Source organism: Myiozetetes cayanensis, unplaced genomic scaffold (genome assembly GCF_022539395.1).
Source record: "Myiozetetes cayanensis isolate MyiCay16 unplaced genomic scaffold, myiCay2020 scf888, whole genome shotgun sequence".
NCBI classification, from domain to species: domain Eukaryota; kingdom Metazoa; phylum Chordata; class Aves; order Passeriformes; family Tyrannidae; genus Myiozetetes; species Myiozetetes cayanensis.
This window is the reverse complement of record NW_026088172.1, coordinates 1-13,630: the sequence shown is the minus strand read 5'-3', so window position 1 is coordinate 13,630 and position 13,630 is coordinate 1. Positions and strand designations below refer to the sequence as shown.

General features: G+C 62.5%; 1 protein-coding gene across 1 annotated transcript; it reads right to left on the bottom strand.

Annotated features, from left to right (window-relative positions):
• Positions 1-1,151: 1,151 nt before the first annotated feature.
• LOC126652468 (alanine aminotransferase 1-like) lies at positions 1,152-12,851 on the bottom strand. The gene is made up of 9 exons (XM_050339221.1): positions 12,697-12,851; positions 12,496-12,604; positions 12,272-12,402; positions 9,271-9,514; positions 7,222-7,301; positions 7,006-7,142; positions 3,773-3,800; positions 3,559-3,705; positions 1,152-1,213 (listed from the first exon to the last, which is right to left on the bottom strand). Exons 1-9 carry the CDS (start codon positions 12,727-12,729, stop codon positions 1,166-1,168), a joined length of 957 nt encoding a protein of 318 aa, XP_050195178.1. The 5' UTR covers positions 12,730-12,851; the 3' UTR covers positions 1,152-1,165.
• Positions 12,852-13,630: the final 779 nt, after the last annotated feature.

Sequence of the window (13,630 nt, the reverse complement as noted above, 5' to 3'; positions counted from 1 at the left end):
TTGGATCTATATCTATATCTATATCTATATCTATATCTATATATATATCTATATCTATATCATCTATATCTATATCTATATCTATATCTATATCTATATCTGGATCTGTATCCCGTTCCGTATCCCGTTCCGTACCTTGGCGGCCGCCACAGCCTTGGGGGGGATGTCGATGCGAGGGAAGGAGTTGGATCTATATCTATATCTATATCTGGATCTATATCCCGTTCCGTATCCCGGTCGATACCTTGGCGGCCGCCACAGCCTTGGGCGGGATGTCGATGCGAGGGAAGGAGTACATGGCGCCCTGCACGGGGTTGCAGTGGATCCCGGGGGTCTTGTTGAAGATCTCCTGCGTCATCTGCGCCTTCTGCGCCAGGGCGCTCAGCACCGCCGTCTTCTCCTGTGGGACACCGGCACAGCCACGTCCCACGGGGAACACAGCCCTCCCAGCACAGACCAGTTCAGCCCAGAACACCCCAGACCAGTTCAGCTCAGCCCAGCCCAACTCAGCCCAGTTCAGCTCAGCCCAGCCCAGCCCATCCCAGTTCAGGGCGCTCAGCACCGCCGTCTTCTCCTGTGGCACACGGGCACAGCCACGTCCCACGGGGAACACAGCCCTCCCAGCACAGACCAGTTCAGCCCAGACCACCCCAGACCAGTTCAGCTCAGCCCAGTTCAGCTCATCCCAACCCATCCCAGTTCAGGGCGCTCAGCACTGCCGTCTTCTCCTGTGGCACACCGGCACAGCCACGTCCCACGGGGAACAGGACCCTCCCAGCACAGCCCAGCCCATCCCCAGCCCAGTTCAGCTCAGCCCAGTTCAGCTCAGCCCAGTTCAGGGCGCTCAGCACCGCCGTCTTCTCCTGTGGGACACCAGCACAGCCACGTCCCACCGGGAACAGACCCCTCCCAGCACAGCCCAGTTCAGCCCAGAGCACCCCAGACCAGTTCAGCTCATCCCAATCCATCCCCAGCCCAGCCCAGTTCAGCTCAGCTCAGCCCAGCCCAGCCCAGTTCAGGGCGCTCAGCACCGCCGTCTTCTCCTGGGGGACACGGGCACAGCCACGTCCCACGGGGAACACGACCCTCCCAGCACAGCCCAGTTCAGCCCAGAGCACCCCAGTACAGCCCAGCACAGCCCAGCCCATCCCCAGCCCAGTTCAGCTCAGCCCAGCCCAGCCCAGTTCAGGGCGCTCAGCACCGCCGTCTTCTCCTGTGGCACACGGGCACAGCCACGTCCCAGGGGGACCAGAGCCCTCCCAGCACAGCCCAGCCCAGCCCAGCCCAGCCCAGTCCAACCCCAGCCCAGTTCAGCTCAGCCCAGCCCAGCCCAGTTCAGCCCAGCACCAGCTTCTCCTGGGACACGCCAGCCAGTCCCAGCTCAGCCCAGTTCAGCCCAGAACACCCCAGACCAGTTCAGCTCATCCCAACCCATCCCCAGCCCAGCCCAGTTCAGCCCAGCCCAGCCCAGCCCATCCAGTTCAGCTCTCAGCACCGCCAGTCTCATCCTGGACACAGCCACCAGCCCAGTTCAGCCTCCCAGTCCAGCCCAGCCCATCCCACAGCACCAGCCCAGTTCAGCTCATCCCAGCCCAGCCCAGTCCAGCCCAGTCCAACTCCAGCCCAGTCTCCAGCCATCCAGACTCAGCTCTCCAGCCCAGTTCAGCTCAGCCCAGCCCAGCCCCAGCCCAGTTCAGCTCAGCCCATCCCAGCCCAGCTCCAGTCCAGCCCAGTCCAGCTCATCCCAGTCCAGCCCAGCCCAGCCCAGCCCAGCCCAGCCCAGCCCAGTTCAGCCATCCCAACCCAGCCCAGTCCAGCTCATGCCCAGTCCAGCCCAGTCCAGCCCAGCAGCTCAGTTCAGCTCATCCCAGCCCAGCCAGCCCAGCCCAGCTCAGCTCAGCCCAGCTCCAGACCCCCCAGACCAGTTCAGCTCATCCCAGCCCATCAGCCCAGCCCAGCCCATAATCCAGCCCAGTTCAGCTCAACCCATCCCAGTTCAGCTCAGCCCAGTTCAGCCATCCCAACCCAGCCCCAGCCCAGCCCAGTTCAGCTCATCCCAACCCATCCCCAGCCCAGCCCATCCCAGCCCAGACCAACCCAGCCCAGTTCAGCTCATCCCAGCCCAGCCCAGCCCAGCCCAGCCCAGCCCAGCCCAACCCAGCCCATCCCAGACCACCCCAGACCAGTTCAGCTCATCCCAGCCCAGTTCAACCCAGCACAGCCCAGACCACCCCAGCCCAGTTCAGCTCATCCCAACCCATCCCCAGCCCAGCTCAGTTCAGCTCATCCCAACCCATCCCCAGCTCATCCCAGTCCAGCCCAGCCCATCCCAACCTAGCCCCAGCCCAGCCCAGTTCAGCTCATCCCAACCCATCCCCAGCCCAGCCCAGCCCAGCCCAGCCCAGACCAACCCAGCCCAACCCAGCCCATCCCAGACCACCCCAGACCAGTTCAGCTCATCCCAGCCCAGTTCAACCCAGCACAGCCCAGACCACCCCAGCCCAGTTCAGCTCATCCCAACCCATCCCCAGCCCATCCTAACCCAGCCCAGTTCAGCCCAGCCCAGTCCAGCCCAGTCCAGCCCAGCTCCCAGCCCAGTCCAGCCCAGCCCATCCCCAGCCCAGCCCAGCTCAGCCCAGCCCAGCCCAGTCCAGCCCAGCCCAGCCCAGCTCAGACCACCCCAGACCAGTTCAGCCCAGCCCAGACCAGTTCAGCCCAGACCAACCCCAGACCAGTTCAGCTCATCCCAACCCATCCCCAGCCCATCCTAACCCAGCCCAATCCAGACCAGTTCAGCTCATCCCAGCCCAGCCCCAGCCCAGCCCAGCCCAGTTCAGCCCAGCCCAGCCCAACCCATCCCCAGCCCAGCCCAGCCCAGCCCAGTTCAGCCCAGCCCAGCCCAGTCCATCCCAGTCCAGCTCAGCCCAGCCCAGCCCAATCCAGCACAGCACAGCCCAGCACAGCCCAGACCACCCCAGCCCAGTTCAGCTCAGCCCAATCCAGCCCAGCCCAATCCAGCCCAGTCCAGCCCAGCCCAGCCCGGCCCAGCCCCAGCCCAGCCAAGCCCAGTTCAACCCAGCCCAGCCCACCCCAGACCAGTTCAGCTCATCCCAACCCATCCCCAGCCCATCCTAACCCAGCCCAATCCAGACCAGTTCAGCCCAGCCCCAGCCCAGCCCAGCCCAGTTCAACCCAGCCCAACACATCCCCAGCCCAGTTCAGCCCAGCCCCAGCCCAGCCCCAGCCCAGCCCAGCCCATCCTCAATTCCATCCCAACCCATCCTGTCCTCCCTCTCCTCCTCCCCTCCTCCCTCCCTCCTCCCATCCCATCCCATCCCAAATATCCCATCCCATCCCATCCCAAATATCCCATCCCATCCCATCCCATCCCATCCCATCCCAAATATCCCATCCCATCCCATCCCAAATATCCCATCCCATCCCATCCCATCCCATCCCAAATATCCCATCCCATCCCAAATATCCCATCCCATCCCATCCCATCCCAAATATCCCACCCCATCCTCCCCCGTTATCCCATCCCAACCCCGTGGGTACCGCGTGGAATCTCTCGTAGGAAGGGTCCCCGGGCTGGGGGGGGTCCATGACCACGTCCAGGACCACCTGCCCGGGCACGGGGGGGCAGAGCCGCACGGACACCAGCTTGGCCAGCTGGTCCTTCACTGCAGGGTCCAGGTTCACCACCTCCATGTACCCCCCTCAGCCCACACCTATGGACACACCGGGATTGGGATTGGAACAGGTTCACCACCTCCATGTACCCCCCCCTCAGTCCACACCTATGGACACAGGGACCACCACCGGGATCAGGATTGGGATGGGAACAGGTTCACCACCTCCATGTACCCACCCCTCAGACCACACCTGGGATTGGGATCAGGATTGGGATTGGGATTGGGATGGGAACAGGTTCACCACCTCCATGTACCCACCCCTCAGTCCACACCTACGGACACACCGGGATCAGGATTGGGATTGGGATTGGGATGGGAACAGGTTCACCACCTCCATGTACCCCCCCCTCAGACCACACCTGGGATTGGGATTGGGATTGGGATGGGGATGGGAACAGGTTCACCACCTCCATGTACCCCCCCCTCAGACCACACCTGGGATTGGGATTGGGATTGGGATTGGGATTGGGATGGGAACAGGTTCACCACCTCCATGTACCCCCCCTCAGTCCACACCTGGGATGGGGATTGGGATTGGGATTGGGATTGGGATTGGGATGGGAACAGGTTCACCACCTCCATGTACCCCCCCTCAGTCCACACCTGGGATTGGGATTGGGATCGGGATTGGGATTGAGATGGGAACAGGTTCACCACCTCCATGTACCCCCCCCTCAGACCACACCTGGGATTGGGATTGGGATTGGGATTGGGATTGGGATGGGAACAGGTTCACCACCTCCATGTACCCCCCCCTCAGTCCACACCTGGGATTGGGATTGGGATTGGGATTGGGATTGGGATTGGGATTGGGATTGGGATGGGAACAGGTTCACCACCTCCATGTACCCACCCCTCAATCCACACCTGGGATTGGGATTGGGATCGGGATTGGGATTGAGATGGGAACAGGTTCACCACCTCCATGTACCCACCCCTCAATCCACACCTGGGATTGGGATTGGGATTGGGATGGGGATGGGAACAGGTTCACCACCTCCATGTACCCCCCCTCAGACCACACCTGGGATTGGGATTGGGATTGGGATTGGGATTGGGATGGGAACAGGTTCACCACCTCCATGTACCCCCCTCAGTCCACACCTGGGATTGGGATTGGGATTGGGATTGGGATGGGAACAGGTTCACCACCTCCATGTACCCACCCTCAGTCCACACCTGGGATTGGGATTGGGATTGGGATTGGGATGGGAACAGGTTCACCACCTCCATGTACCCACCCCTCAGTCCACACCTGGGATCGGGATTGGGATTGGGATTGGGATGGGAACAGGTTCACCACCTCCATGTACCCACCCCTCAGTCCACACCTGGGATTGGGATCAGGATTGGGATTGGGATTGGGATGGGAACAGGTTCACCACCTCCATGTACCCCCCCCTCAGTCCACACCTGGGATTGGGATTGGGATTGGGATGGGGATGGGAACAGGTTCACCACCTCCATGTACCCACCCTCAGTCCACACCTGGGATTGGGATTGGGATTGGGATTGGGATGGGAACAGGTTCACCACCTCCATGTACCCCCCCCTCAGTCCACACCTGGGATTGGGATTGGGATTGGGATTGGGATTGGGATTGGGATGGGAACAGGTTCACCACCTCCATGTACCCACCCCTCAGTCCACACCTGGCATTGGGATTGGGATTGGGATTGGGATGGGAACAGGTTCACCACCTCCATGTACCCCCCCCTCAGTCCACACCTGGCATTGGGATTGGGATTGGGATTGGGATGGGAACAGGTTCACCACCTCCATGTACCTGCCCCACAGCCCCTACCTGGGATTGGGATTGGGATTGGGATGGGGATGGGAACAGGGATGAGGACCCTGCTGGAACCCCGGGATGGGCAGTCATGGGTGGGAACCCACGGACAGGGACTCGTGGAGGGGAGCCAGGGATGGGGGTCTGGGAGGGGAATCCATGGAAGAGATCCATGGAGGGGAGCCAGGGATGAAGGTCCATGGATGGGAACCCATGGATGAAGGTCCAGGGATGGGAACCCATGGAGGGAATCCATGGATGAAGGTCCAGGGATGGGGGTCTGGGAGGGGAATCCGTGGATGGGAATCCATGGAGAGGAACCTACAAGGAAGGACTCAAGGATGGGACTCATGGATGGGGAGTCTGGGAGGGGAATCCATGGATGAAGGTCCAGGGATGGGGATCTGGGAGGGGAATCCATGGATGGGAACCTCCAGGTGGGACACATGGAGGGGAGCCAGGGATGAAGGTCCAGGGATGGGGGTCTGGGATGGGAATCTACGAGTGGCAACTTCCATGTGGGATTCATGGAGGGGATGTGGCATCCATGGGGTGGTGGCATCTCCATCCCCAATCCCATCCCAGGGGATCCATGGGGTGGTGGCAGCTCCAATCCAATCCAATCCAATCCAATCCAATCCAATCCAATCCAATCCAATCCAACCCAATCCAATCCAATCCAATCCCATCCCAGGGGATCCAAGAGGTGGTGGCAGCTCCAAACCAATCCAATCCAATCCAATCCAATCCAACCCAATCCAATCCCATCCCATGGGATCCAAGAGGTGGTGGCAGCTCCAAACCAATCCAATCCAATCCAATCCAATCCAATCCAATCCAATCCAATCCAACCCAATCCAATCCAATCCAATCCAATCCAATCCAATCCAATCCAATCCAATCCAATCCAATCCAATCCCATGGGATCCATGGGTGGTGGCAGCTCCAATCCAACCCAACCCTATCCAACCCAATCCAATCCAATCCAATCCAATCCAATCCAATCCAATCCAATCCAATCCCATCTCAGGGATCCCTGGGTGGTGGCAGCTCCAATCCAATCCAATCCAATCCAATCGAATCCAATCCAATCCAATCCAATCCAATCCAATCCCATCCCAGGGTGCACATGGGGTGGTGGCAGCTCCAATCCAATCCAATCCAATCCAATCCAATCCAATCGAATCCAATCCAATCCAATCCAATCCAATCCAATCCAATCCAATTGAATTCCATCCAATCCAATCCAATCCCATCCCAGGGGATCCAATCCAATCCAATCCAATCCAACCCAATCCAACCTAATCCAATCCAATCCAAACCAATCCAATCCAACCCAATCCAATCCAATCCAATCCATTCCCATCCCATCCCATCCCAGGAATCCATAGGGTGGTGGCAGCTCCAATCCAATCCAATCCAATCCAACCCAATCCAACCCAATCCAATCCAATCCAAACCAATCCAATCCAATCCAATCCAATCCAATCCAATCCCACCCCTCCCATTCCCCGGACTCACTCTCCCATGTATCCCTTGGAGACGGAGTGGAAGGAGGCCAACTCCACCGACTCCGAGTAGGGCGGTCCCAGCTGCATCAGCACCTTCTTGAAGGAGTGGAAGGCGGAGCCCTCGGCGTAGACGTTGTCCTGGTACACCTGGGGGACACCCCGGGGTGTCACCCCCAATTCTGAGCCTCCCAGGGAGAGGGGGCACCCCCAGGGATCCCAATCCCACCTCGTCAGCCAGGAGGAAAAGCTTCTCCTCGTGGGCGAACTTGATGACGGCCTCGATGCACTCCCGGTTCTGCACCTGGCCTGGGAACACGGGAATGTGGGAATGGGGGAATGCTGGGATAGGGGGGCCAGTCCAGGCAGGGAACTGGGGGCCCAGTCCCAGTTTGGGGTCCCAATCCCAGTCCAGGGCTCCCAATCCCAGTCTAGGGCTCCCAATCCCAGTCTAGGGCTCCCAATCCCAGTCTAGAGCTCCCAATCCCAGTCCAGGGGTCCCAGTCCAGCCCAGGGCTCCCAATCCCAGTCTAGGGGTCCCAATCCAGCCCAGGGGTCCCAATCCCAGTCTATCAGTCCCAGTCCAGGCAGGGAACTGGGGTCCCAGTCCAGCCCAGGGGTCTCAGTCCAGCCCAGGGGTCCCAGTCCAGCCCAGGGGTCCCAATCCCAGTCTATCAGTCCCAGTGTAGGCAGGGAACTGGGGTCCCAATCCCAGTTTGGGGTCCCAATCCCAGTCTAGGGCTCCCAATCCCATTCTATCAGTCCCAGTCCAGGCAGGGAACTGGGGTCCCAGTCCAGCCCAGGGGTCCCAGTCCAGCCCAGGGGTCCCAATCCCAGTCTATCAGTCCCAGTGCAGGCAGGGAACTGGGGTCCCAGTTCAGCCCAGGCGTCCCAATCCCAGTCTATCAGTCCCAGTGCAGGCAGGGAACTGGGGTCCCAGTCCAGCCCAGGGGCCCAATCCCAGTCTAGGGCTCCCAATCCCAGTCTAGGGGTCCCAGTGCAGGCAGGGAACTGGGGTCCCAGTCCAGCCCAGGGGCCCCAATCCCAGCACAGGGGTCCCAATCCCAGTCTAGGGGTCCCAGTGCAGGCAGGGAACTGGGGTCCCAGTCCAGCCCAGGGGCCCCAATCCCAGCACAGGGGTTCCAATCCCAGTCCAGGGCTCCCAATCCCAGTCTAGGGGTCCCAATCCCAGTTTGAGGTCCCAATCCCAGTCTATCAGTCCCAGCCCAGCCCAGGGGTCCCAATCCCAGTCTAGGGCTCCCAATCCCAGTCTAGGGCTCCCAATCCCAGTCTAGGGCTCCCAATCCCAGTCTATCAGTCCCAGTACAGTCCAGGGCCCCCAATCCCAGTGTAGGGCTTCCAATCCCAGTCTAGGGCTCCCAATCCCAGTCTAGAGCTCCCAGTCCCAGTCTATCAGTCCCAGTCCAGTCCAGGGCTCCCAATCAGCACAACACAAATCCCGCTCCATACCCTATCCCAGTACCCCATATCCCATTCCTGCTATCCCATTTCCAGTCCCCATTACCTGTGGGGTTCCCGGGGTTGATGATGCACAGTGCCCATTCCCATATCCCATATCCCATATCCCATATCCCACATCCCATATCCCATATCCCATATCCCATATCCCATATCCCATATCCCATATCCCATTACCTGTAGGATTCCCGGGGTTGATGATGCACAGTGCCCGGGGGCAGCAGTACCCCAGCCCATATCCCATATCCCATATCCCACATCCCATATCCCACATCCCATATCCCATATCCCATATCCCACATCCCATATCCCACATCCCATATCCCACATCCCATATCCCACATCCCATATCCCACATCCCATATCCCACATCCCATATCCCACATCCCATATCCCATATCCCATATCCCATATCCCATATCCCATTATCCCATTATCCCATTACCTGTGGGGTTCCCGGGGTTGATGATGCACAGCGCCCGGGGGCAGCAGTGCCCATATCCCATATCCCATATCCCATTATCCCATTATCCCATTACCTGTGGGATTCCCGGGGTTGATGATGCACAGTGCCCAGCCCATATCTCATATCCCATATCATATCCCATTCCCATTATCCCATTATCCCATTATCCCATTACCTGTGGGGTTCCCGGGGTTGATGATGCACAGTGCCCAGCCCATATCCCATATCCCATATCCCATATCCCATATCCCGTATCCCATATCCCATATCCCATATCCCATATCCCGTATCCCATATCCCATATCCCATATCCCATATCCCCTATCCCATTACCTGTAGGGTTCCCGGGGTTGATGATGCACAGCGCCCGGGGGCAGCAGCGCTTCCTGCCCTCAGCCAGCGCCCTCCTGAGCTCGGCCACGTCGAGGGCCCATCCCCGCTCCTCGTTGAGGTAATAATTGACCTGCACGGCCTCCAGCTCGGCCAGCGCCGCCGAGTACAGCGGGTACTGCGGGATCGGGATCAGCACCCCCGTGCGCGACTGCCCCGAGCCCGCCACCAGCAGCTTCAGCATGTTCTGTGGGAACACACGCACCGCCGTCACGCGGGGCACCGCACGGGACACGGCACACGGGGCATGGGGACAGCGAGGGGACACGGCACAGGGGGTAGAGGGACAGCTTCAGCATGTTCTGTGGGCACACACGCACCGCCGTCACGCGGGGCACGGGACAGGGACACGGCACAGGGGGTGTGGGGACAGCGAGGGACACGGCACAGGGGGCAGCGGGGGGACAGCGAGGGACACGGCACAGGGGACAGCAGGGGGGACAGCGAGGGGACAGCGGGGACACAGCACAGGGGGTAGAGGGACAGCTTCAGCATGTTCTGTGGGCACACACGCACTGCCGTCACGCGGGGCACCGCACGGGGACACGGCAGAGTGGGGACAGCGGGGGGACAGCGAGGGGACAGCGGGGGACACGGCACAGGGGGTGTGGGGACAGCGAGGGGACGGACAGCAGGGGGGACAGCAGGGGGACACGGCACAGGGGGCAGGGGACAGCGGGGGACAGCGAGGGACACTGCACAGGGGGTGTGGGGACAGTGGAGGACACGGCACAGGGGGTGTGGGGACAGCGAGGGGACAGCAGGGGACACTGCACAGGGGGTGTGGGGACAGCGGGGGACACGGCACAGGGGGTGTGGGGACAGCGGGGGACAGCGAGGGGACACTGCACAGGGGGTGTGGGGACAGTGGGGGACACGGCACAGGGGACAGCGGGGGTACAGCGGGGGACACGGCACAGGGGGTGGGGACAGTGAGGGGACACGGCACAGGGGCAGGGGGACAGTGGGGACACGGCACAGGGGGCAGGGGACAGCGGGGGACAGTGGGGGACACGGCACAGGGGGCAGGGGACAGCAGGGGGACAGCAGGGGACACGGCACAGGGGGCGTGGGGACAGCGAGGGGACAGCGGGGACACGGCACAGGGGGCGTGGGGACAGCGACAGGGGGACACGGCACAGGGGGCAGGGGGACAGCAGGGGGACAGCCGGGGGACAGCGGGGGACACGGTAGAGTGGCGATGGGGACGGCGAGGGGACATGGCAGAGTGGGCATGGGGACAGTGGGGGGACAGCGGGGGGACACAAAGGGTGTGGGCATGGGGACATCAGGGGGAACACCACTGGTGTGGGAGTGGGGACAGGAGGGGACAGGAGGGGGACACCACTGGTGTGGGATTGGGGGCAGGGAGGGGACAGAGGGGCTTAGGACAGAGGGTATGGGCATGGGGACAGTGTGGGGACACCAGTGGTGTGGGGATGGGGACAGCGGGGGGACAGTGGGGGGACATCACTGGTGTGGGAGTGGGGACAGAGAGGGGACAGAGGGGCTTAGGACAGAGGGTATGGGCGTGGGGACATCGTGGGGACACCACGGGGACATCATGGGGACACCACTGGTGTGGGAGTGGGGACAGGGAGGGGACAGCACAGAGGGAAAATAGAGGGCATGGACATGGGGACACTGTGGGAATATCGTAGGGACACCACGGGTGTGGGAGTGGGGACGGGGAGGGGACATGGTTGCCGTGGCCATGGGGACATGGGGACAGTGTGGGGACATGGGGACAGTGTGGCGACATGGCAGTGGGGGAATGGGGAGGGTGAGGGGACAGGATGGGGTGGGGATGGGGACCTCATGAGACAGGGTTGGCGTGGCCATGGGGACATGGGGACAGTGTGGGGACATGGGGACAGTGTGGGGACATGGTAGTGGGGGGATGGGGAGGGTGAGGGGACAGGGATGGGGTGGAGATAGGGGACATGGGGACATCGTGGGGACACAATTGGTGTGGGGATGGGGACAGGGAGAGGACAGGGTGGGTTGGGATAGAGGGTCCAGTGCTGTGGGGGAGGGGACAGGGTGGGGATCTGGGTTCTGGGGACACTGGGATGGCACAGGGGCACCGGGATGGCACAGGGACACTGGGATGGCACAGGACACCGTGGCCATGGGGACAGGATGGGCACAGGGACACCGTGGCCATGGGGACAGGGAGGGGATTGGGGTTCTGGGGACACTGGGATGGCACAGGGACACCGTGGCCATGGGGACAGGATGGGCACAGGGACACCGTGGACATGGGGACAGGGAGAGGATTGGGGTTCTGGGCACACTGGGATGGCACAGGGACACTGGGATGGCACAGGGACACCATGGCCATGGGGACAGGGAGGGGATTGGGGTTCTGGGAACAGTGGGATGGCACGGGACACCGGGATGGCACAGGAACACCGTGGCCATGGGGACAGGGAGAGGATTGGGGTTCTGGGGACACTGGGATGGCACGGGACACCGGGATGGCACTGGGACAGTGGGATGGCACAGGGACACGGGGATGGCACAGGGACACCGGGATGGCACAGGGACACCGTGGCCATGGGGACAGGGAGGGGATTGGGGTTCTGGGGACACTGGGATGGCACAGGGACACCATGGCCATGGGGACAGGGAGGGCACGGGAACACCGCGGCCACGGGGAGGGACAACGCTGGGCCCAGGGACACGGTGACCACAGCGCCGGGCACGGGGCCGAGGCCAGCACCGTCCATCCCCCCCCTTGGCTGGCACCCCCAGCGCTGGCACAGCCCCCGCAGAGGCGCGGGGACACCGAGGACGCGCCACCCCCCGCGCCACCGCCCCCCCCGGGCGGCCCCGCCCGCGCCGGGAGCGCCGCCAGCCCCGCACAAAGGTCCCTTTGTGGGTGCCCGCCGTGGGAACCGAGCGGGGAGGTGGCACCGCGCCCGTGTCCCCACCCCCGTACCACGATGGCATCGCTGGCGCCCGTGGACAGGAAGATGTCCTGAGCCCTGGCGGGGACGCCGTCCCGGCGCTCGATGTACCGCGCCACGTCCTCCCGCACCAGCTCCACGCCCGGGCTGGCGCTGTACGAACCTGCGGGGATGGCGAGGGGACGGCGCGGTGACAGCGGCCGCGTGGCCGGGGTGGCACCGTGGGGACGGGGCCGAGGGTGAGGGGGGCACTGACCCACGCTCTGCCCGCCGCAGCCCCCCAGGAGCCGCCGCGCCCGCTCCTTGGCGTCGCTGGGGATGGCGGGGTTGGCCATGAGCTCCGGGCACAGGCACAGCGCTGTCACCTGCGGGGATGGCGCGGGGTGACACACGTGGAGGTGGCGGCGCTGAAAGGACCACCCGTCCCCACCACCACCACCCACCCAGGGGGTCGTACCTGGCGCAGGAAGGTGATGGGGGTCTGGCCCATGGCGTGGGCGTCACCGATGTTCGCCTTGATGACCTCGGTGAAGGGCTTGGGGACACCCTGCGGGGACAGCGGGGACACGGACGGGAACGCCACAGCGGGGGTGGGGACAGCAAGGATGGGGACAGCGGACGGGGACAGCAGGGACGGAAATGGGGACAGGGATGGGGACAGCAGGGATGGGGACAGGGATGGGGACAGTGGGGATGGGGACAGGGATGGGGACAGCAGGGATGGGGACAGGGATGGGGACAGCAGGGACGGGGATGGGGACAGGGATGGGGACAACAGGGACAGGGATGGGGACAGTGGCGATGGGACAAGGACAGCGATGGGGACAGCAGGGATGGCGACAGGGATGGGGACAGGGATGGGGACAGCAGGGATGGGGACAGGGATGGGGACAGCAGGGATGGGGACAGGCACAGCAGGAACAGGGATGGGATGGGATCAGGGATAGGAACAAGGACGGGGACAGGGATGGGGACATCAGGGACAGGATTAGGTCGGGGTAGGGATGGGGACAGAGGTGGGGTGGGGACAAGGGCAGAGGTGAGGGTGGGGACAGGAATGGGGACAGGGAAGGGACAAGGATGGGGACAGGGACAAGGAGGGGATGGGGACAGGGATGGTGATGGGGACAGGGACAAGGACGGGGGCAGGGACAGAGATTGGGACAAGGTCAGGGACAAGGATGGGGATGGGGCAGGGATGGGGACAGGGTTGGGAACAGGAGTGGGAACAGGGTCAGGGATAGGGACAGGGAACAGGGACAGGGACACGGACATTTGGACAGGGAACAGGGTCAGGGATAGGGACAGGGACCAGGGTCAGGAACAGGGAACAGGGACGGGGTCATGACCTGCCCGTCCCCGCCCAGGGACAGCCCCTGCGGTGACAGGGG